Here is a 22,180-nt window from a genome sequence, read left to right as displayed (position 1 = left end):
AGTTTGGATAGTAAACAAAACTAAAACTTGCACCTAGCTAGTATTTACTTACAGGGGTTGGACAAAATAACTGAAACACCTGTCATTTTAGTGTGGTAGGTTTCATGGCTAAATTGGACCAGTCTGGTGGCCAATCTTCATTAATTGCACATTGCACCAGTAAGAGCAGAGTGTGAAGGTTCAATTAGCAGGGTAAGAGCACAGTTTTGCTCAAAATATTGCAATGCACACAACATTATGGGTGACATACCAGAGTTCAAAAGAGGACAAATTGTTGGTGCACGTCTTGCTGGCACATCTGTGACCAAGACAGCAAGTCTTTGTGATGTATCAAGAGCCACGGTATCCAGGGTAATGTCAGCATACCACCAAGAAGGACAAACCACATCCAACAGGATTAACTGTGGACGCAAGAGGAAGCTGTCTGAAAGGGATGTTCGGGTGCTAACCCGGATTGTATCCAAAAAACATAAAACCACGACTGCCCAAATCACGGCAGAATTAAATGTGCACCTCAACTCTCCTGTTTCCACCAGAACTGTCCGTCGGGAGCTCCACAGGGTCAATATACACGGCCGGGCTGCTATAGCCAAACCTTTGGTCACTCGTGCCGATGCCAAACGTCGGTTTCAATGGTGCAAGGAGTGCAAATCTTGGGCTGTGGACAATGTGAAACATGTATTGTTCTCTGATGAGTCCACCTTTACTGTTTTCCCCACATCCGGGAGAGTTACGGTGTGGAGAAGCCCCAAAGAAACGTACCACCCAGACCGTTGCATGCCCAGAGTGAAGCATGGGGGTGGATCAGTGATGGTTTGGGCTGCCATATCATGGCATTCCCTTGGCCCGATACTTGTGCTAGATGGGCGCGTCACTGCCAAGGACTACCGAACCATTCTGGAGGACCATGTGCATCCAATGGCGGTGCCGTGTATCAGGATGACAATGCACCAATACTCACAGCAAGACTGGTGAAAGATTGGTTTGATGAACATGAAAGTGAAGTTGAACATCTCCCATGGCCTGCACAGTCACCAGATCTAAATATTATTGAGCCACTTTGGGGTGTTTTGGAGAAGCGAGTCAGGAAACGTTTTCCTCCACCAGCATCACGTAGTGACCTGGCCACTATCCTGCAAGAAGAATGGCTTAAAATCCCTCTGACCACTGTGCAGGACTTGTATATGTCATTTCCAAGACGAATTGATGCTGTATTGGCCGCAAAAGGAGGCCCTACACCATACTAATAAATTATTGTGGTCTAAAACCAGGTGTTTCAGTTATTTTGTCCAACCCCTGTATTTATTCATTAGGATTTTAACGTCATGTTTTCCACACTTTGGTTACATTCATGACAGGTCAGGTATCACTGGTTACACAAGATTCATCAGTTCACAAGTTTAATGTCAAACACAGTCATGGACAGTTTGTGTATCTCCAAATAACCTCACTTGCACATCTTTGGACTGTCACTTGGAGCCTAACATGGAGCTGGAAGGTGAAAAGAAGCGGCGTCAGACTTCTTTTTGGTCAGGGGTTTGACGTCTGTTGGTACTGGATGCTGTAAAGTTGCTCTGAGACAAAGTCTATTGTAAAAAGCGCTATACTGGGCGGTTAAAGTACTAGACTAGTAATCAAAATATCGCTGGTTTAAGCCTTATCACTGCCAGGCTGCCACTGTTGGGCCCTTGAGCAAGGCCCTTAACCCTCAATTGCTTAGACAATATACTGTCACAGTACTGTAAGTAAATGTAAATGCAACACAAATAAATTTGACTTGAAAGACTGGACAAGTGTCAATGGGGCGTGAGGCGGTCTGGCTCTCCTTGATCAGATAAGAGGTTGTGCAAGAGGCAGTGGATTTGGGAATTGGAACTAAATAAAGTGGGGGTAAATCCAGACAAAAATAAATCAATATGTTGCTTGTCTAACAGTGAAATACACAGAGCAGTGCAAGAGTCCAGACAGATTCCTGCCAGGGAAAATAACAACTGTGTGAGAAAATTAGCATTAGGGATGAGTCTATATGCACCACCTTGCCAGTTAGAGCAGGAATGTTCATGGAATTGGTCGCGAACCCCATACCGAACGCCATGGCTGACTCCACACCCAGGAACCGGGCTACCAGCTTTTCCAAATGCTCGTGACTTTCCAGGTTACCTACACAGACAGAGAGCGCAATCAGCCAACACAAACCATCACACCACACCTCAATATAAACAGGTACTGAGAGTGTGTGTGTGTTTACATTCAGCATTCTCAGAATAAATCAACCCACAGTGCTAGAAAGGAATTAGTGATTAATCAAAACAAAAAGAAGCAAAACTAAATATTATTTGTGCTGTAGGTGTAGCTCCAATTCCAAAACTAGTTGGGAAAGCATACAAGAACTGTACAATAAAAATAAACACTAATATTTGTCATTTTTACCTGGTTGACAGCAACTGTAGCCGTCAGAGTGCTTTTTTGTCTATTCTTGCTTGATATAAAACATCATACTGACTTATAGCTCCTGCTTTGAGCTGTGGATGCAGTGATGAACTGTGTTCCCAAACATATGTAGTTATATTCCTTACAGCAGCGTGTCCATTTTAAGAATGACCGTTTTTTAATCCTTGCACTTTATGCACAGATATTCCTTTAATTATCTGAATGCTTTAATAATGTAATGGACTGTAAAGGGAAAAATGCCAAGATTCTCTGCAAATGCATTTTACAAGTGCAGGCCACGCCCTACTGTGTAATATGCAATTTGCTGTGAAATTCAACAAAGCATGCAAGAGTCTCACGTTTACTGCTTAATTTGCACTATGAGGCGGTTCTAGCAATCCTACGGCAATTCAGTTAGCAATCGATTAGTCAAAACGACCAAGACGTTGAAGTGTAAAGCAGCTAAAAACAGAACATGAAGCCTCGCACCATCGCTGAATGTTCAAAGTTTACATTTAACCATTAGGGTAGAAGGTAGCTGTTCTGTGTAATGTAGCCCATATTTATTCTATCATTTAATTTGAGTGTAATATAATGACTGCAGTGAAATGTGGCTCTTTTATGTAAAAATCTGTGAAAAAATTTTGAGGTCTGTGAATTTAGTAGGGCCCTACACCAATCAGCCATAACATTAAAACCACCTCCTTGTTTCTACACTCATTGTCCATTTTATTTAATTTGTTAAGTTGTTTTACGTTGTGCTTACACCATGGTTATATTCACGGCAGAAAGGGTAGATAATTCTCACGTGAGTTTATCATCCTTTCCAAGTGCTGTTCTTATGTTGTTCCTTAAATGCGCTCTTTTACTTCAATCATGTTCAAGAAATTAGTGATTGTTTTTGAAAATTAATACAAATTAGGTTAGAATATTTATGATTTGGTCATAATAAAAAAAAAACCCCACAATAAACTAATGAAAGAACCTCAATTCTCAAGACATACATGTTATACTTTTTCCTCTACTATTTCTCCCACCTCATCTACACCGATCAGCCATAACATTAAAACCACCTCCTTGTTTCTACACTCACTGTCCATTTTATCAGCTCCACTTACCACATAGAAGCACTTTGTAGTTCTACAATTACTGACTGTAGTCCATCTGTTTCTCTGCATGCTTTGTTAGCCCCCTTTCACCCTGTTCTTCAATGGTCAGGACCCCCACAGGACCACCACAGAGCAGGTATTATTTAGGTGGTGGATCATTCTCAGCACTGCAGTGACACTGACATGGTGGTGGTGTGTTAGTGTGTGTTGTGCTGGTAAAAGTGGATCAGACACAGCAGCGCTGCTGGAGTTTTTAAACACCGTGTCCACTCACTGTCCACTCTATTAGACACTCCTACCTAGTTGGTTCACCTTGTAGATGTAAAGTCAGAGACGATCGCTCATCTATTGCTGCTGTTTGAGTCGGTCATCTTCTAGACCTTCATCAGTGGTCACAGGACGCTGCCCACGGGGTGCTGTTGGCTGGATAATTTTGGTTGGTGGACTATTCTCAGTCCAGCAGTGACAGTGAGGTGTTTAAAAACTCCAGCAGCGCTGCTGTGTCTGATCCATTCATACCAGCACAACACACACTAACACACCACCACCATGTCAGTGTCACTGCAGTGCTGAGAATGATCCACCACCTAAATAATACCTGCTCTGTGGTGGTCCTGTGGGGGTCCTGACCATTGAAGAACAGCATGAAAGGGGGCTAACAAAGCATGCAGAGAAACAGATGGACTACAGTCAGTAATTGTAGAACTACAAAAGTGCTTCTATATGGTAAGTGGAGCTGATAAAATGGACAGTGAGTATAGAAACAAGGAGGTGGTTTTAATGTTATGGCTGATCGGTTTATACCAGTATAGCACATCCTACCAGTGAACGATGTAAATGGTATAAATCCTGTGCGTGGTCACTTACCCATCTCCTGTCGGGTGCTGCCCACTCCAACTCCGTATTTCACCGTGACGTCCGCGGCTGCGTCAGCACAGAATCCGGTGTTCTCGGCGAAGCCCAGGTAATTGTACGAGCCCATGTTTATCACACCTTTCACCACCCGGCCTGTGTAACTGAGTAACAAAATCAATCAGCATTAGGAAACGACAGCTGATTTTATATGATATTTATAAACTCTGACCTTTTCAGTACCCATAAACTCTGAGCGTTTGGTGAAACCTGATTTAATAGCAACCTTGAGCTTACTTTGTGTTTGCCTTTTGATTTATGGCTTCTTATCATGAAGGTTACAACCAAAAAGCTTTTACGAGCACTATGTGTTACGATGGGACTTGTGGAAGGACACAGAGGACGAGACCAAAAATAAGCTGCATTGACATCACGACTTGGACTGCATAATCAAGAGCTAGTCAGCTACACAAAAAAATCTTACACAAATATTCAGAACCTGGTTTGTTTATTTTTATTAAGAAAATATTGGGAACAAAACTCTTCATTTCATTTTCATGTTATACCACCGCATTATCCTGGTCAGTCACAGTGGGTCAGGCATCTCCACTGGACAAAATGTACTAACACACAACAGACTGGACGCCATCACAGGGCCTTGGCTATCCCCCCACCAGACTTAGCTATTTAACTCTGTATGGAGACACCTGACCGGCCGATAGCACCACTGGGTAATCAGACCCTGGATTCTTCCAGCAACATGTTAGACTTAACAGGGTGCAGTGGTTCATTACATTAGCCCACCGCTGATATTGGGCATCTACAAAGTCATGATTGACTATGTCTTAGGGTGGCCGAAGCCCTGCGATGGTTTGGCGTCCTGTCCAGTGTATTCCTGCCTTGTGTCCAGTGTATTTCCCAGTGAAACAGAGAGCTAGCTTATTTGTTAAGATGCTGAACTAGTGATCAGAAGGTTGCTGGTTCACCAGCCCACTGGATTGTGTACAGTCACAGCTGTATTAAATACACACACAATATAGTAAGTCGCTTTAGATAAAAGGCCATAAAAGTACATGTAAAATGTAGATCAACAACAATAATCATTTTTTATTAAAATATTTTATAACAAAGTGTAACAAAAACAAAAAAATACAAATTCTGAAGCCCCAAGACCTACTACTGTTAAAACAATGCAACACCTAAGTCAATTATAAAAATGAATGTACATTTTAATGCACTATTTACTTCTTTAAGTCTTTATGGGTCCAAGAGATCTATATGACCCAAACTACCACCTTAGCATGTCTATAGAGACTGCACAGCTTAAGGCTTGATTCTCTTTACCTGTGATTGGCTGAAGTAGATAGTTGGCTAAAAATGACCCAGATCAACCACACAGCAACATAAAATCATAACCGCTGCTTACCTGAGCTTCTATATCTATATCTATAATCTATATCTGTGTGCTACTTCTTTTTCTTCATGGAGGCCATCTTGTATGTTTCTAAAATATTTCCAGAATATTTCCAGTATATATAAATCCATTTCCAACTGTGTTCGTCGACATAACTATTGAAAACCGTCAATTATTCTCTCGGCTTTCCCGTTAAAAAGCTGAAACTGGTAATTCGTTCACTAAACCGTCACGTATGCATCTACAACCAGTAAAGAGGGAGATTGAAATTCTGCCCAATTCTGAATTTGGAAGCTCTGATTGGTTTATACAGCTGTTTTTCAAGGATTGGACCACGAGTGAATCTCTAAATCAAATGAACTGATCCATTGAGTTGTTTACGCACAACAACATAATGAAATAGTGAACATAACGAATGAATCTTTACCATAGATAAGAGCACAGCTCCCTGATTCGATTCCAGCGAATAATTTGCATGTGCGTACGTGCACGCGCCCACCCGCTCATGCGTGAAAGAAAGCATGCTAAACACTGTGCTAAACATTGTGCTTATGTTCTCACATGGTAACCGGTGTATCCTAGGCATACTCAATATATGAAATATGCTCATTTTCAACATTGTGTGAAAAGTAATATCGAATATATCGATATTCGTGATATACCGCCCAGCCCTACTAACATGTAGCTACTGCTAATACAAATGAATGAGCATAAAAGTGGAAATGTATTAACTAACAAGTTTTGGTACTGCAAAACAAAAATATTGCAATAAAAAGTGTCGATTCCTCAGTATTGTTTGTTTGTTTGTTTGTTTTTATTATGCCATGTTATAGGGACAGTTGTGGCATAGCCGTTAAGGTGCTGGACTAGTAATGCAAAGGATGCTGGTTTAAGCTCCACCACTGCCAGGTTGCCACTGTTGGGCCCTTGAGCAAGGCCCTTAAACCTTAATTGCTTAGACTGTATACTGTCACCGTACTGTAAGTCGCTTTGGATAAAAGCGTCTGCTAAATGCTGAAAATGTAAATGTTTTGTGTTTGTTCTATTGCTCTTGTATTTTATATGTTTTTAGTTTATTGAGGAATTTGAGAATTATTTCTGTATTATCTTGGGTGAGGATTTCTTCTAATGTTCTGGGCATATGTAGTTTTTGTCCTTCTCTGTTTTATGGTGATTGGTGTCTGACATTTTTTGCAAAGTCGGGGTTCTACATATGGGGTGTGTTCGAAAACCTAGTGAGCTGCCTTGCTGTCTTACTGCCTCCATAAGCAGCTGCCTCAGTAGAGAGGATTCTAATAAGTCATTGACTTATAAGGCAGGTTATTCGAACACACATTCAAGGTGCCTTAGTAGGCAGCATTTTAAGGCATTTAAAAATTCTAACAGCCTCCTTTTCTGGAGCGCGCGTAGGATGACGTAAAATGCGTCTATGTAGAGAGATCACGAGGGTTTCAAACACACCCCTAGTACAGATTACTTGGCCTGTATGTTTTTGATAATGCATTGTGGTGAATCCCATGTAGTTTTGTGTTTGTCATTTCTGTTTAATGTAGTTGTTTATAAGGGGTTTCCTCTGTATCATCTGAAGTGTTTATATATTACTTATATTAGCTTTATTTTGAACAGTGGAACATTTCTTTTAACAGAACTGCTTACCTAAATGTCCAGTTGTAATCATGGGACACTCGCTCCACCAGGTCCATTTTATCTGCAGGTACGCTGCATATGGGTCTGTTCCAGTTGTCCCGGATCCTCATGTATAAATTTCTGGTGTAGAAATTCTCAAAATCTTGATAGAGTGGAACGAAATCCTTAGAAAAGAAAAAAAAGCACATGACTCCTTTTACTCATTAACCCACTTAAAGTGCCTTAAAAAGAGCATGTAGGTTAATTAAGAGAGGCGCCAGTGCCTATACCACGATGGAGAGAGCGCCACAGGGGTTAAACAATGCTGCTACTGTTGTGTGCTTGCTGTTGCTAGGTCAGGCTGGGTCAAGAAAGTCAGTGTGCAGTTTGTTTATATGCACTTAAAGCTGCTGAACATACTGAAGAGCATGGGCAGAAATACACCAAGTGGACAAAACCATGTGGGAATAAAAGGAGGATCTACCAAAGGCTCCGTCTTACAAGCAAAAATGGGTCGTGGTTCACCACTTTGTGCTAAACTTTATAAAATAATTGTCAGTCAATTCAAATTCTTAACGACAGATGGCAAATAATGTAGATTGTTTGCCTTTTACTGTACATGATATTATGAAAAGATTTAGGGATAACAGAGACACCTCAGTGAATATAAAACTCCTGTTGAATGTGTGTGACCTTCAAGCTTTTAGACAGCAATAAATGACAAACCATCAAGCTACTGGGATAAACGTAGCCACGGGCTTGGAATATTTCAGAAAACCGTTGCCACTAAACACAGGTTACATTTCTTGATGCATCAGCAGACTGAGAAGCCATACGTTGATTCTCATACTCATACAGACCAAAAGACGGTGAAAATTCTGCTGTGGTCAAATAAGTAAAGAAAAATGAGTTCACCGTATCAAAGACAAAATATGCAAAAGCCAACATCTGTCATGGTGTACAGAGGTGCATCAGTGACCATGACATGGATGACTTGTATATGTGTGAAGGTACCATTGACATGTAGGTGTATATTGGGATTTTACAGACATGCTGCCATCAAGGCGATGCCCACAGTTACATTACAAATGCTAATTCTCCATGCATTACAACAACGTGGCTTTGCAAACACAGAGTATGAGTGCTTGACTGGCCTGCCTGCAGTCCAGATCTGTCTCTAGTGAAAATGTACAGTGTATCATGAGGAGAATCAGAGAACAGCGACCACGCATGTGTTCTATTAATCAGAAAGGGCAAATTTTCCACTAGCTACAGTGCAACAATTAGGGAGCATTCACATGAGAAGCGCTTTCGCTAAAACATCATCAAAGTGCAAATATGAGACGAATCTGCATTTGTGTGGAATAACCATCAGATCCAGTCTGAAAGCTCCACATGTGTCTGTGTTCATCTGGATTTATCTGGACTCACTGTTTCACTTTTTAACTTGTGTTACAGCTCGAGGTTCTGAGAAACTGTAAGAATCATCTTCTCTGAGAGTCTATTTTTTTTATTTAAGTTTTAACGCGATGTTTAACACATTGGTGTCATTTAATGGCAGTAATAGGTATTATGTATGGGTCTTCATATTTTGTTCCATATTATATGTTCATTTTTATGGTTGCAAGGTAGGTTAAAAGTCTTCTTGTGTTTTGTGTGAGAGTCTCTTTGATAGTTTCTGGCATGTGTGCTTGTTCTCTTTCTTTAGTGTATTTTGGGCATTCTATCAAGATGTGTTTTATTGATATAGGTGTTTGGCAGGTTTCACAAGTTGGGGGGGTTTCTCCTTTTATTATGTGTTGGTGGATTATTCTGGAGTGGCCGATTCTCTCAGAGTCTAAAACGCTTATCATTTAAAAAAAAAAAAAAAAAAAAAAGCTTAACGTGGTTTAATGTATTAAAAGAACGACATAGAAACACTGAACTTCTCTTAATTATTACTGATCATAAGTTCTCTCCACTAATAAAAATCTTCACTCGTTGTCATGTTAAGTTTTGTTCAAGTTAAGGCATGAGTAACTTTTACTGTGTCATATCAAACGGAGCAAAAAGCGGTCTTGCTGTTTCTCATGTGAACGCGTCTTTAGCATCCTCAGTTCCCAAACCATTAAAAGTTCTCATTCATAGGAAAGGTATGGAACATGGTGCTAAACATGCTGCTGTCCCAACATTTTTGGAGTGTGTTGAAGGCATCAAATTCTAAATGTGTTTATATTTACAAAATCTATTTATTTATTAATTTGATTTCTTTACACCACTTTATACACTTGATTGTGTTATTTATGGCATGATCAGTGTTATGTTTAAGTCATTTCTTATCTTGTTTCTATTTGTCCATTTATATTTTTGTTTCTGCCAGGAAGTTTAGGATTGTTCTTGTGTTTTCTTGGTTGAGGGTTTCTTTACCAGTTCCAGGTATGTGTAGCTGTTTGTCTCTCTATGGTGTATTTGGGGCAATCAATAAGAATATGTTTTATTGTGAGTTCTGTTTGACATCTCACATGTTGGGGGATTGTCTCCTTTAATTATGTATTGGTGAGTGATTTTTGTATGACCTATTATCTTGTGTATATAACTTGGTCCACTCGTCGTCCTTGGTGTGTTCTTGGCTTGGTGTAGTTTGTTTGTTGTCTGTGTGTCCCACTCAGTTTGCCATTTTTCCTTGATGTATTAATTTATTGATCGCTTAATATCTGTTGCAGGGATTTTGTGCTATTTACAAAATACACTGAAGTTAATCAATGAAAACATTGGTTAATTCTCGTAGATATTTATTTAACAGACAAAAGTAGAAAGGACGAATTTCCAATCACAGATTCTTCTTTTTATTGCATTTTACAAAACGTCCCAAAAACAGCTTTTCATAAAAATAAATAATAATAATGTGATTTTTACCTTTTGTTCATCTCTTTCTCTGGCAATGTGACATTTTTCAATCTTCCACTGTCGAAGGAAGTCCCTCAGGTAGCCGAAGATGGTGAGGATGCCGTAGCCCATGTAGGTGAACACGGCCACCAGCATGGGCGTTTCTTCAAACAACTCCATGAAAGGTTTTTTGTACAACTCTCCATTGCACTCGCTGTGACGAACCTGTGGGTCAGAAATTAAAATAATAAGCTTCTGCTTACTCTTCTCGGTTCATCGATTAAAAAAAACAAGATCTGTTAGACCATGCATGCTTTACTTTTTGACCTGCTAACTGTGGGTTTCCTTAGGCAGTGGTTTGACCTGCTAACTGTGGGGCAAGTACAGCCACGCCCTTGCCCAACACTGAATGGAAACTGCTGGTAGGGTTGTGGGGCAAAATATAGATTACGGCTGGCCCTAAGAGACCAGGTCATGTTTTGAACACTTTGGTTACATTCATGACAGGACAGGTTACCCAAGATTCATCAGTTCAAATTTTAAATATCAAACACAGTCATGGACAATTTAGTATCTCCAGTTCATCTGACCGCATGTCTTTGTACTGTGGGAGGAAACCGGAGCACCTGGAGGAAACCCACACAGACACGGGGAGAACATCCAAACTCCATCTGGGAATCGAACCCAGGACCTTCTTGCTGTGAGGTGACAGTGCTACCCACCGAGCCACCGTGCCGCCCAAACCAACCAATTTTAAAACATAAAATTAACAGTTTAGGTGATCTAGAACCAAAGTACATCCGGGGAAAGTCTTCACAAACATCAACCCTGAACACGATTGCTGGCTTGTTTCGTTTGGCTAGGAAACAGTAGGACGGGTTGTCGCTAAGCCAAAAGAGGAACAGAATCAGCGCTGTTCCACGTTTCCACCATGTAGAATATACATGTATCATGTATTCCACCATGTATCATAGCTCTTACTGTGGTTCAGTGCAGTCCTATAACGGTCATAATTTCTATAGATTTCTCAATTTCTCAAAATCTTAGTGCCATTATGTTTTAGTAGAACCTTTAGGGTGACCGCTTGACAATCCTCCTAAGATGCAGCAATTCGTTTAGTTATGTGTATAGGACATTACATTTAAAACAATATTATAACAAAGAGTGCTCTTAAATGACAACTACCCACTGTTCAAACGTGGGCCGAGTAGGTTGCCTTTTTTCTAACCTAAATTTTGCATCAAATTTTAGGCACTTTCATAATGCAGGATGAAATCTGAATATTTTTTAACCCTCTCAGGAGGCTATGATAAAATTCAAGATAAATGTTTGTTTGTTTATTAGGATTTTAACGTCATGTTTTACACTTTGGTTACATTCATGACAGGAACGGTAGTTACTCATTACACAAGATTCATCAGTTCACAAGTTTATATAAAACACAGTCATGGACGAAGTTCGAACTCAGGACCTTCTTGCTGTGAGGCGACCCACTTAGCCACCGTGCCGCCCTCAAGATGAATGTAACAAGGTGATGACCCATGAAGTGACCATTTAAGTACTACAAAAATACAATTCTGGAGGAACGTCCTACCTGCTCAACCATACTCAAATACCTTAAGAGCAGCCAGGGTGAAACCACAACATGTTAAATCACAAAACAATGGCTTGTGTTGCTATTAAGATTAAGCCGGTAACTGAATAGCACGTCTCAGCTTTACCGAAATGCCTCGGACCAAAACCATAGCAGCAAACAAACATACACCTGAACGAGCTGCAGGGTTTTATTCTTCAAGCATTGAAGAATAAGAAAGGTTTTAAATTCATTTATTTATCAGGATTATTAAAACATCATGTTTTACACATGTCGGTTATATTCATGACAGGACACGTAGTTACACAAAATTCATCAGTTCAAGTTTAATGTCAAACACAGTCATGGACAATTTAGTATCTCCAGTTCACCTCACTTGCACGTCTTTGGATTGTAGGAGGAATCCGGGGCTCATGGAGGAAACCCACACAGACACGGGGAGAACATGCAACCTTCATACAGGAAAGACCTAGACTGCTCCACCTGGGAATTGAACCCATAGCTGTGAGATGACAGTCCCTGTCTTTTCTTCATGAACGTTTTTTACGCTTTTTAAAACCTGGAGTTTCTATGCTTGGTAACACTTGCTATTGTATATTATTTTGGCATTTCCCCCTTTCTCCCAATCTATCCGTGTCTAATTACCCTGAACGAGGAGGGCTGTACATAACACATGCCCCTCTGACATGTGTGTAGTAGCCAACCGCTTTTCTTCACCTGCATGAGGCGGGTTATTACAGAGATCAGTATCACGTACAGGGAGTTATACACTCCATTATTCCCCATACATGCGGAACAAATATTAGTATCAGAAGAGAAAAAAAAATTGTACTGCAACATCCATATAATATTTCTGTTCAAAGCATTTGTCAGAATTGTTTTGTTCCTAGTCTGGACCAAATTATTTACATTTACATTTTCGGCATTTAGCAGACGCTTTCACAGTACCGTGACAGTATATTGTCTAAGCAATTGAGGGTTAAGGCACTTGCTCAAGGGCCCAACAGTGGCAACCTGGCAGGCTACAAATGCCTATATCTATACTATGCCCTAGGCTACAAAATCTTTCAAGTTCTGTTCTTGAAAGGAGTGCATTCACATTCAGTATGTCCCAAAATTTCCAGAACACAGAAAAATATAAATACACAACCATACACAGGTCTGGATTTCAGGGTGGAGTCAGGTCATCCAGTCCATAAACATTACATGACACATGGGATCTAAACATACGATGAATCATCGGAGGCTGGAAGAACTGGTGGCTCACTGAGGAATGAACTGGTGAGCACACCCAAAACTCATCGGTCCATGTACGCCTGTTGATTTATCTACAACAGGGTTTTTCAAACCCTTGGGTGGGTCAAAAGCCAAAAAATGGGTTGTTTGTTTTGCCTGGGTCACAGTAAAAGAAGATATGGACAAAATGTGGGTCGCCTGGCTACCTGGCAGGCTGGGTACCTACATGAATAACGATTGGCTTGTTGTTTATACGGGGGGAGCCAAAAGGGGATTCCTCATAACTGATGCAATTAAGCCCTCTGCTGCCCAGTTGATGGCGCCTACACAGAGACGAGGGATAATGTGATCAGGGTGTGTCTCTCCGTACACAAAGCTGATCCTCATTTGAACTCGCCTTGTGCAGGTGAAAAGATGCAGTCGGCTACTGAACACGTGTCGGAGGGGGCGTGTGTTAGTCATGGCTCTCCTCAGTCAAAAAAGGGGGTTGGAGAGAGTGATACAGGATGCAGTCTGCTGGTTCAGAGGGGGAGAGTTTGTTTAATTCTTAACACCCTGTCAGCTGCTGTGGCTGTTATCATGGCTGAATAATAGGTTCTGTCTTTTAAAAGTGTCAGGAGATTAGGGTGTCATTTAGGTGACTGTGAGGGTGAGGAGTTTAATTGGTTGTCCATATCTTATTAAAGCAATAAGCCACGAGAGGCTGTGCGTTACTGTGATTTTAGCACGGGGATGACGTTTTTGGCACGACGTGAAGCGGAGTGCCTAAAACTTCTTTCCCCGTGCTAAAATCACAACAGTAACGTACGGTCTCGAGTGGCTTATTGCTTTTATAAAACAGCGGTCGACATAAAATACAATAAATACAACAATGTTTAATCATAAATGTATTTATTGTGTATAAACTTACAATAAAGCATTCTTCCGCGACGCAAGGTAATCCGAGTAACAGTGTTGCTAGGCAACATGAGGGCGAAAATAACATTAAGTTTTTCTATTAAGTGGCGTATTAATATGGAATGATGTGAGGTGGTCCTGGGTGTGCGTTTATCGGGGATTTTACAACGGCTTCGAACGCAGCTCAGCCAATCAGATTTTAGGACCGGAACTATCCGTTTTATAAATGACATTTCCTAATGCTTCTAAGAATTTAAGGTGCTTTGGAGGGGAACTTAGGTACTTTGACGATGTCAGAGAAAAAACTAATTTGGTAGTGGTTAAGGTACTAGACTAGTAATCGAAAGGTTGCTGGTTCAAGCCCCACCACTGCTAGGCTGCCACTGTTGGGCCCTTAACCCTTAATTGCTTAGACAGTATACTGTCACAGTACTGTAAGTCGCTTTGAATAAAAGCATAGGGCAACTGTAGCCTAGCGGTTAAGGTACTGGACCAGTAAGTAAGGTTGCTGGTTCAAGCCCGACCACTGCCTGGTTGCTGCTGCTGGGCCCTTGAGCAAGGCCCTTAAACATCAGTTGCTTAGACAGTATACTGTCACAACTGTAAGTCGCTTTGGATAAAAGTGTCTGTTAAATGACAAACATGTAAATGATCAGAAGTTCAGAAGAAACTTTATAAAGATCACAGCCTATTTTATCAACTTCAACGAGGTTCCATTTTTTCTAACTAACTAGGGTAACTCATTCTACTAACTAACTAGGGTAGCTAACTGGAGTAACTCATTCACCTCTGGTTTGTACAGGAGTAGCAGGAAAGCCAGAAATGTGCTCCCAAATATGGTGGCCACAAGAGAAATCACACACAACTGAAGCCCTAGAGTAGACCAGCCGGATGCCCACACAGACACAACTGGAACTGTACAGGAATACCCTAAACAGGCTGGGAATCCATCACAGGGCCTCAGACACTCAGCCAATCATGCCTGTAGGTAAGCGGCTGGCCGATAGCACCACCGAGACATAAACCCAGATCGTAATTGACCACTGTGCCACTTTAGCACCTCCAATCCCTGTTTTACATTTTACATTTTTGGCATTTAGCAGATGCTCTTAACCAGAGCGACTTACCAAAGTGCTTCCACAGTGAACATTACCATACTCTAGTTTAAGCAGACAACAGTCCTAGAACACAACTCTGCTGAAACCCTGTTAGAAATGTTTTTTTGTTTTTTTAATAAATGCAAGAAATAAATAAGAGCATTAGCAAGCACGTCAGCTCAAGTGCTTAGTAACGAGGTGAGTTGTTTTTTGTGCAATCAAATCAAATAGTTGACAACTTGTCTATGAACCTTGCAAGTAAAAAGCTTCAAATCAGTTATGTTCTAGGCAGCTGAAAAATCACCAATCATTACATTATACACCGATCAGCCATAACATTAAAACCACCTCCTTGTTTCTACACTCACTCTCCATTTTATCAGCTCCACTTACCATATAGAAGCACTTTGTAGTTCTACAATTACTGACTGTAGTCCATCTGTTTCTCTAGGTACCTTTGTAGCCTGCTCTCACCCTGTTCTTCAATGGTCAGGACTCTCCCAGGACCACCACAAACTAGGTATTATTTAGGTGGTGGATCATTCTCAGCACTGCAGTTACACTGACATGGTGGTGGTGTTAGTGTGTGTTTTGCTGGTATGAGTGGATCAGACACAGCATCGCTGCTGGAGTTTTTAAATACCATGTCCACTCACTGTCCACTCTATTAGACACTCCTACCTAGTTGGTCCACCTTGTAGATGTAAAGTCAGAGACGATCGCTCATCTATTGCTGCTGTTTGAGTTGGTCATCTTCTAGACCTTCATCAGTGGTCACAGGACGCTGCCCACAGGGCGCTGTTGGCTGGATATATATTTGGTTGGTGGACTATTCTCAGTCCAGCAGTGACAGTGAGGTGTTTAAAAACTCCAGCAGCGTTGCTGTGTCTGATCCACTACTACCAGCACAACACACACTAACACACCACCACCATGTCAGCGTCACTGCAGTGCTGAGAATGATCCACCACCTAAATAATACCTGCTCTGTGGTGGTCCTGTGGGGAACAGATGGACTACAGTCAGTAACTGTAGAACTACAAAGTGCTTCTATATGGTAAGTGGAGCTGATAAAATGGACAGTGATTGTAGAAACAATGAGCTGGTTTTAATGTTATGGCTGATCGGTGTGTAATGTTCACTATGGAAATGTTTCTGTAAGTCGCTCTGGATAAGAGCGTCAGCTAAATGCCGAAAATGTAAATGTAAATACATTTCACCGGAACATGAAGTGTTTTAAATAAAACAACCTACTTAATATTCTGTGTCCAAAATGTCCTTTAACTCGTGTCAAGACCTTGTAAATCCACGTTAGTAATTAAGAGACAGCGGGTGACTTTAGAGCCCATATAAACAAAGTCTATTTAACAGCACCTATTAAAAAGTTGGAACATGGAACTGTGGTCTCTTGCTGAGGCATGTTTAACATGTTTGTCCTTCCTCTCAAACACAAACATGTTTAAATATAATCTAATGGACTCGAATGCTTTCAGATAAATGATCTCCAAACACACAACCTCCACACAACACTGCATTTAAGTCGTGAATAGGTTGGTACCAAACTACACTTATTTACAGGGTTGTGTATATGTGACATTAGTTAGTTGGTGGACAAAGTTGTGTCCACTTGCTACTAACGGTTGAGAAAAAATGTGGTTCTGTACCCTGTGATCTGGTGCCAACAAATTATTATTTGCATACTGACAGTTTGGCTGCTTTCCTGGATTTTCTTTGATTTGAGGTGAGTGAAAAAGGTATAAAATGGCTTGAAACCAAATAAATGTAACGAAATAATGAATCATTTGTATTGCTTTCAGATAGCACGTTGCTTCTTACCATTAGATAACCAGTATCATTAACTGATCCTCAAGCAATGCTATAGCTAAAGCGATTATTTATTTATTTTATTTTATTTATTAGGATTTTAACATCATGAGTTAAACACCTTGTTAACATTCATGACAGGAACTGTAGTTACTCATTATACAAGGTTAGTCAGTTCACAAGTTTAATGTCAAACACAGTGACGGACAATTTTGTATCTCCAATTCACCTCACTTGCACGTCGTTGGACTGTGGGAGGAAACGGATCTACTGGAGGAAAACCATGCAGACATGGGGAGAACATGCAAACTCCACACAGAAATGTTTGTTTGTTTGTTTGTGTTTATTGCCATTCCAGCTCAATTAGGCTACGTACATGGCATTAGAGGTGGGTTCAAAACCAAGTCTAAGTTAAATGAAAATTGCTGTTCTATATTTGGCTTTTAATCTTTATGTAATCTTGTGTCTTTGTAAAATATTTTTCTGGTATCGTTGATGGCTTGGCATTCTGTCAGGATATGTTTGATTGATAATTGTGATCCACAGTACTGGCAGCTTCCCCCAAGAGAAGGTGTCTGTGCGTCAAGGCTGAACGTCCTATACGGCATCTCGTTAACACCGTTTGGTCGTGTCTTTTTACTGGATATTGGGTAGGGGTCCTGTCGAGTCGTGGCTTGATTTCATACAGCTTGTTGGCTGTGTCACGATTCCATTCCTCCTGCCATGTGTTCTTACAAAGTAATCTGACTGTGTAAAGGGCATCAGTGGGTCCACACAGAAATGACCTGGACCGTTCCACCTGGAGATCGAACCCAGGACCTTCTTGCTGTGAGGCGACAGTGCTACCCACCGTGCCGCCCACAGAACATTGAAGTTTATTATGAGTAGCACAGTAGTGCAGCGGGTAGCACTGTCGCCCTATAGCAAGAAGGTCCTGGGTTCGATTCTCCGGCTTGGCTGGCAGGAACTTTTTCTTTGTGGAGTTTGCATGTTCTGCCTGAATCCGTGTGGGTTTCCTCCGGGTGCTCCGATTTCCTACCACAAGTCCAAACACATGCTGTCAGGTCACCTAAAGCTCCTAAAAATTACCTTGTGTGTGTCTGAACTGCGGTGGTCTAGCGACCTGTCGGGAGTGTTTTTTGCCTTTCATCCAATTAATCGGACACACAGCGACCCTGACCAGGATAAAGTGGTGGTAAGACAGACAATGAATGAAAAAGTTAATTTTTCCTTAACAGAATTTAACAAATTGGACATTTTTTATTCAGAGCGACTTATAATTATGACCAAATACAATGCACTCAGGTGGGGCAGCATCAAAATATACTAGCCCACTACAACTGAGGTCCAGGGTTTGAATCTTAGCTGTGCTATCGGACTGGCCAGGTGGCAACATATACATGATTGGCCATGTCTGGTGGGGGTGGATGATTGTGCACTTGTCAGTGCACTCAGTACCAGCGGCTGAAAGAAAAACAAAACAATGCAAGCAATTGAGGATTAGGAACGTTGCCTAGAGGTCCAACAGTGGCAGCTTGACAATGGTGGGCCTTGAATCAGCAACCTTTTAATCAATGGTCCAGCACCTTTAATGCCTGGTCATTTAGCAGATGCTTTTTTATCCAAAGCGACTTACAGTACTGTCACCGTATACTGTCTGAGCAAGTGAGGGTTAAGGACCTTGCTTAAGGGCCCAACAGTGACAACCTGGCAGAGGTGGGGCTTAAACCAGTGATCTTTTGATTACTAGTCCAGTACCTTAACCACTAGGCTACAACTGCCCTATCCTATGGTCATCAAATTAATAAGAAATATAAAGATTTTTCAGAATGCTGAGCTGAGAAAGAAGACTGGAATGTCGGAGAATAACGTTGTTACAGCTATTAAAAAGGTTTCGTTTTAACTTCTTAACTACATCAGCACAGCTTTGCAGAGGTCAAGATTAGTAATTTAAATAATGCCGTGACCAGTTGTGTTTGCTGGGTTTGTGCTGCTTCAACTTCATGTCCAACGTACCAAAGTTTAAAACAAAATCACATCAGGTGAGACAAAATGTTATAAGCTGGCCTGAAACTTACTAAATAACTCATTATGATTTTAGATATCAGGGTTTCTTGTACAATTCTGATTAAAGTTATTTTCACACATTATTCTTTATAAATTGTAACTATAGAAAGTTGCACAACAACTTTGTTCCAACCCATAACAGTGGTTCATTTCTACTTTCTAACATCGATACAACGTTCCAAACGTCGGGCGGCACGGTGGCTCGATGGGTATCACTGTCGCGTCACAGCAAGAAGGTCCTGGGTTCGATCCCCAGGTGGGGCGGTCCAGGTCCTTTCTGTGTGGAGTTTGCATGTTCTCCCTGTGTCTGCTTGGGTTTCCTTCAGGAGCTCCAGTTTCCAAAGTGTCCATGACTGTGTTTGACATTAAACTTGTGAACTGATGAATCTTGTGTAACCAGTAACTACCTTGCCTAGTGGTTAAGGTACTGGACTAATAATCAAAAGGTCGCTGGTTCAAGCCCCACCACTGCCCGGTTGCTACTGTTAGGCCCTTGAGCATGTGCCTTAACCCTCAATTGCTTAGACTGTAAACTCACAGTACTTAAGTCACTTTGGATAAAAGCGTCTGCTAAATGCTGAAAATGTAAATGTAAAACTACCTGTCCTGTCATTAATGTAACCAAAGTGTGTAAAACATGATGTTAAAATTCTAATAAATAAATAAGTAAACATTCCAAACGTCAATATAAGTGGATGTAAACGTCCTGAACCTGTATCTGTGTTAGCTGGGAGCTTTGAGCCTTTAAAACTACTTCAATTACAAGTAATTCCTGCCGACTGTTGGGGTCTTGAGAAATGCCAATAAGAAGAGTCTCCATATCAACCAAGTACTGTTTGAAATAGAGACAGGGTAGGGTACAAGGTAGGGTACAGCCAAACTTTCCAAAGATACAGGAACACACGTCGAGCTTGATGTACAAGTTTGAGATGGTGAGATATGCAGATCCAGGTGATAAAAAGTTCTGTTAGGATTTTAACGTCATGTTTTACACACTCTGGTTACATTCATGACATGGCAGGTCGTTACTCCTTAGACAAGTTTAATCAGTTCACAAGTAAGTTTAATGGACAATTTTGTATCTCCAATTCACATCACTTACACGTTTTTGGACTGTCGGAGGAAACCGGAGCCGCCGGAAGAAACCCAGACACATTTACATTTACATTTTCAGCATTTAGCAGACGCCTTTATCCAAAGCGATTTACATTACAGTTACAGTATACAGCAATTGAGGGTTAAGGGCCTTGCTCAAGGGCCCAACAGCAGCAACCTGGCAGTGGTGGGGCTTGAACCGGCAACCTTTGTTTGAGTTATAGGACTATCAGGACAAGGACAACCCGGCTCAGAAATAGCTTTTATCCCACCGCAGTATGAACCTTGAATACCTCTATTTAAGGTGTTTTCAAACACATGGGACTGCAATTTCAGGTTATATCGTTTTACAAAAAGGTCAATGTGCAATTTCTAGCTTCAATAATTTCCTTCGGGATAAATAAAGTATCTAATCTATCTAATCTATCTACACCAACTGACAGAAGCTATTTCTGTGTTACTGTTGTTATTATAAATGACAACAGGTTTGTGTTCTATTGTATTGCTGTCTTTGTAAACTCTGTAAGTTTTGTAAATTCTAGTTTTTTAAATCTCTTGTTTATTGTTCATAACACTAGAGAGTATTGCACCTTCATTTCGTTATAGCTGCTATAATGACAATAAAGATATTCTGATATTCTGACTAGTCCAGTACCTTAACCACTAGGCTACAGCTTGCCCTACAGACACGGGGAGAACATGCAAACTCCACACAGAAAGGACCCAGACCTCTTCACCTGGAGATCTGCAGAACTTGAAGAGCTTTGAGGAGAAACTTGCTGGACTTTCTGTCTCCTCCAGGTTCAGTGCTGCTGCTCATCAGTTAGATTACAGGTGCAGAGCTGCTCCTCTCTCCTGAGTATCATCACAGGTGTATTAGAATAAAGATGAGCTTGTGTTTACCTTCTCCTCGGCTTTATACCAGTAGGTGTGTTCGTGCTGGTGAAACTGTTGATTGTTCACCACACCGCCGCCGCCGCCGTTGCTTCCCGGTTTGACTCCGTTCACCGCCCGCTTCTGACACACCGCGTCCCCGTTCTGCTCCGTGTTTACCGTCATTATTTCCCCCCAGATCCTGTCGGCTCATCAACACCGGGACCGACTCGCTGAATAACGTGTAGCGGGAACTCAACCCCAGCGACCCTGATCCGAACCGCTTCCACTACCGAGCAGGAACCTGAAATTCCTGCCTCCGCATACCGGAAAAAGACGCCTATGGCAACCGCAGCAGCCAATCAGAGGCGCGGACGGAGCACGGTAGGTGAGGCCGCCTGAGCGAAAGAGGTGTGGCTTAAGTAGGCGCGTGATGAACTATAGTAACCTTCAAGCAACCAATCAAAAGCAGTGTCTGAGTGTGACGTCAGACATAGCGCCTCCTAGTGGCAATGATTGTCATAACAGTTTAAAGCAGAGCCGTAGATAGAGTTGCGACACTCCTTGATCTCGCCGCTACGCGGTCACGTGGTTCATGTAACCCTCCAATAGTTCCAAACAAACCCGGCGCTGTCATAATAATAATAATAATAATAATAATACATTTTATTTGTTGGCGCCTTTCATGACACTCAAGGTCACCTTACATCAACTAAAACAAGAAATAAAACATACAATAAGTTATTACAACTACAACAAACAAATGATCACAACACAAACATAAAACAAAAAGTACAAGATATGTTAAAGTGAATAAGCCAGTTTAAAAAGATGAGTTTTAAGAGCTGTTTTGAATTCTGCGATGAATTGCAATGTTCGAATATGGGTGGGGAGTGTGTTCCAGAGTTTAGGTGAAACATAGGAGTGTTTCACCTAAACGACCGGGCTCGTTTCACCGCAACGAGCCCTGGTACCCATTGTACTAAGGTTAATGGCTGGTTCTGCCAATAAACCTGCTGAGGAAGATCGCAACGAGCGGGAAGGAGTGTAACACTGTAGAAGGTCTGTCCCTGGTACCCATTGTACTAAGGTTAATGGCTGGTTCTGCCAATAAACCTGCTGAGGAAGATCGCAACGAGCGGGAAGGAGTGTAACACTGTAGAAGGTCTGTGAGATATGCAGGGGATAAATTATGAAGTGC

The 22,180-nt window shown here is 41.3% G+C and overlaps 1 protein-coding gene across 1 annotated transcript in view; it reads right to left on the bottom strand.

Moving 5' to 3' along the window:
* sptlc2a (serine palmitoyltransferase, long chain base subunit 2a) overlaps window positions 1-21,300 on the bottom strand; it is a 60,007-nt gene extending 38,707 nt beyond the window's left edge. The window contains exons 1-5 of the mRNA XM_063007538.1: window positions 21,010-21,300; window positions 10,327-10,521; window positions 7,462-7,616; window positions 4,407-4,555; window positions 2,036-2,160 (exon numbers count right to left, since the gene is read on the bottom strand). Coding sequence (XP_062863608.1) covers window positions 2,036-2,160; window positions 4,407-4,555; window positions 7,462-7,616; window positions 10,327-10,521; window positions 21,010-21,165 — 780 coding nt within the window. The 5' untranslated portion in view covers window positions 21,166-21,300. The remainder of the gene's footprint in view (window positions 1-2,035; window positions 2,161-4,406; window positions 4,556-7,461; window positions 7,617-10,326; window positions 10,522-21,009) is intronic.
* Between the last annotated feature and the right edge of the window lie 880 nt (window positions 21,301-22,180).

The sequence above is a fragment of the Trichomycterus rosablanca genome, chromosome 13 (assembly GCF_030014385.1).
Source record: "Trichomycterus rosablanca isolate fTriRos1 chromosome 13, fTriRos1.hap1, whole genome shotgun sequence".
NCBI classification, from domain to species: Eukaryota; Metazoa; Chordata; class Actinopteri; order Siluriformes; family Trichomycteridae; genus Trichomycterus; species Trichomycterus rosablanca.
This window is presented reverse-complemented; position numbering and strand designations above follow the sequence as displayed.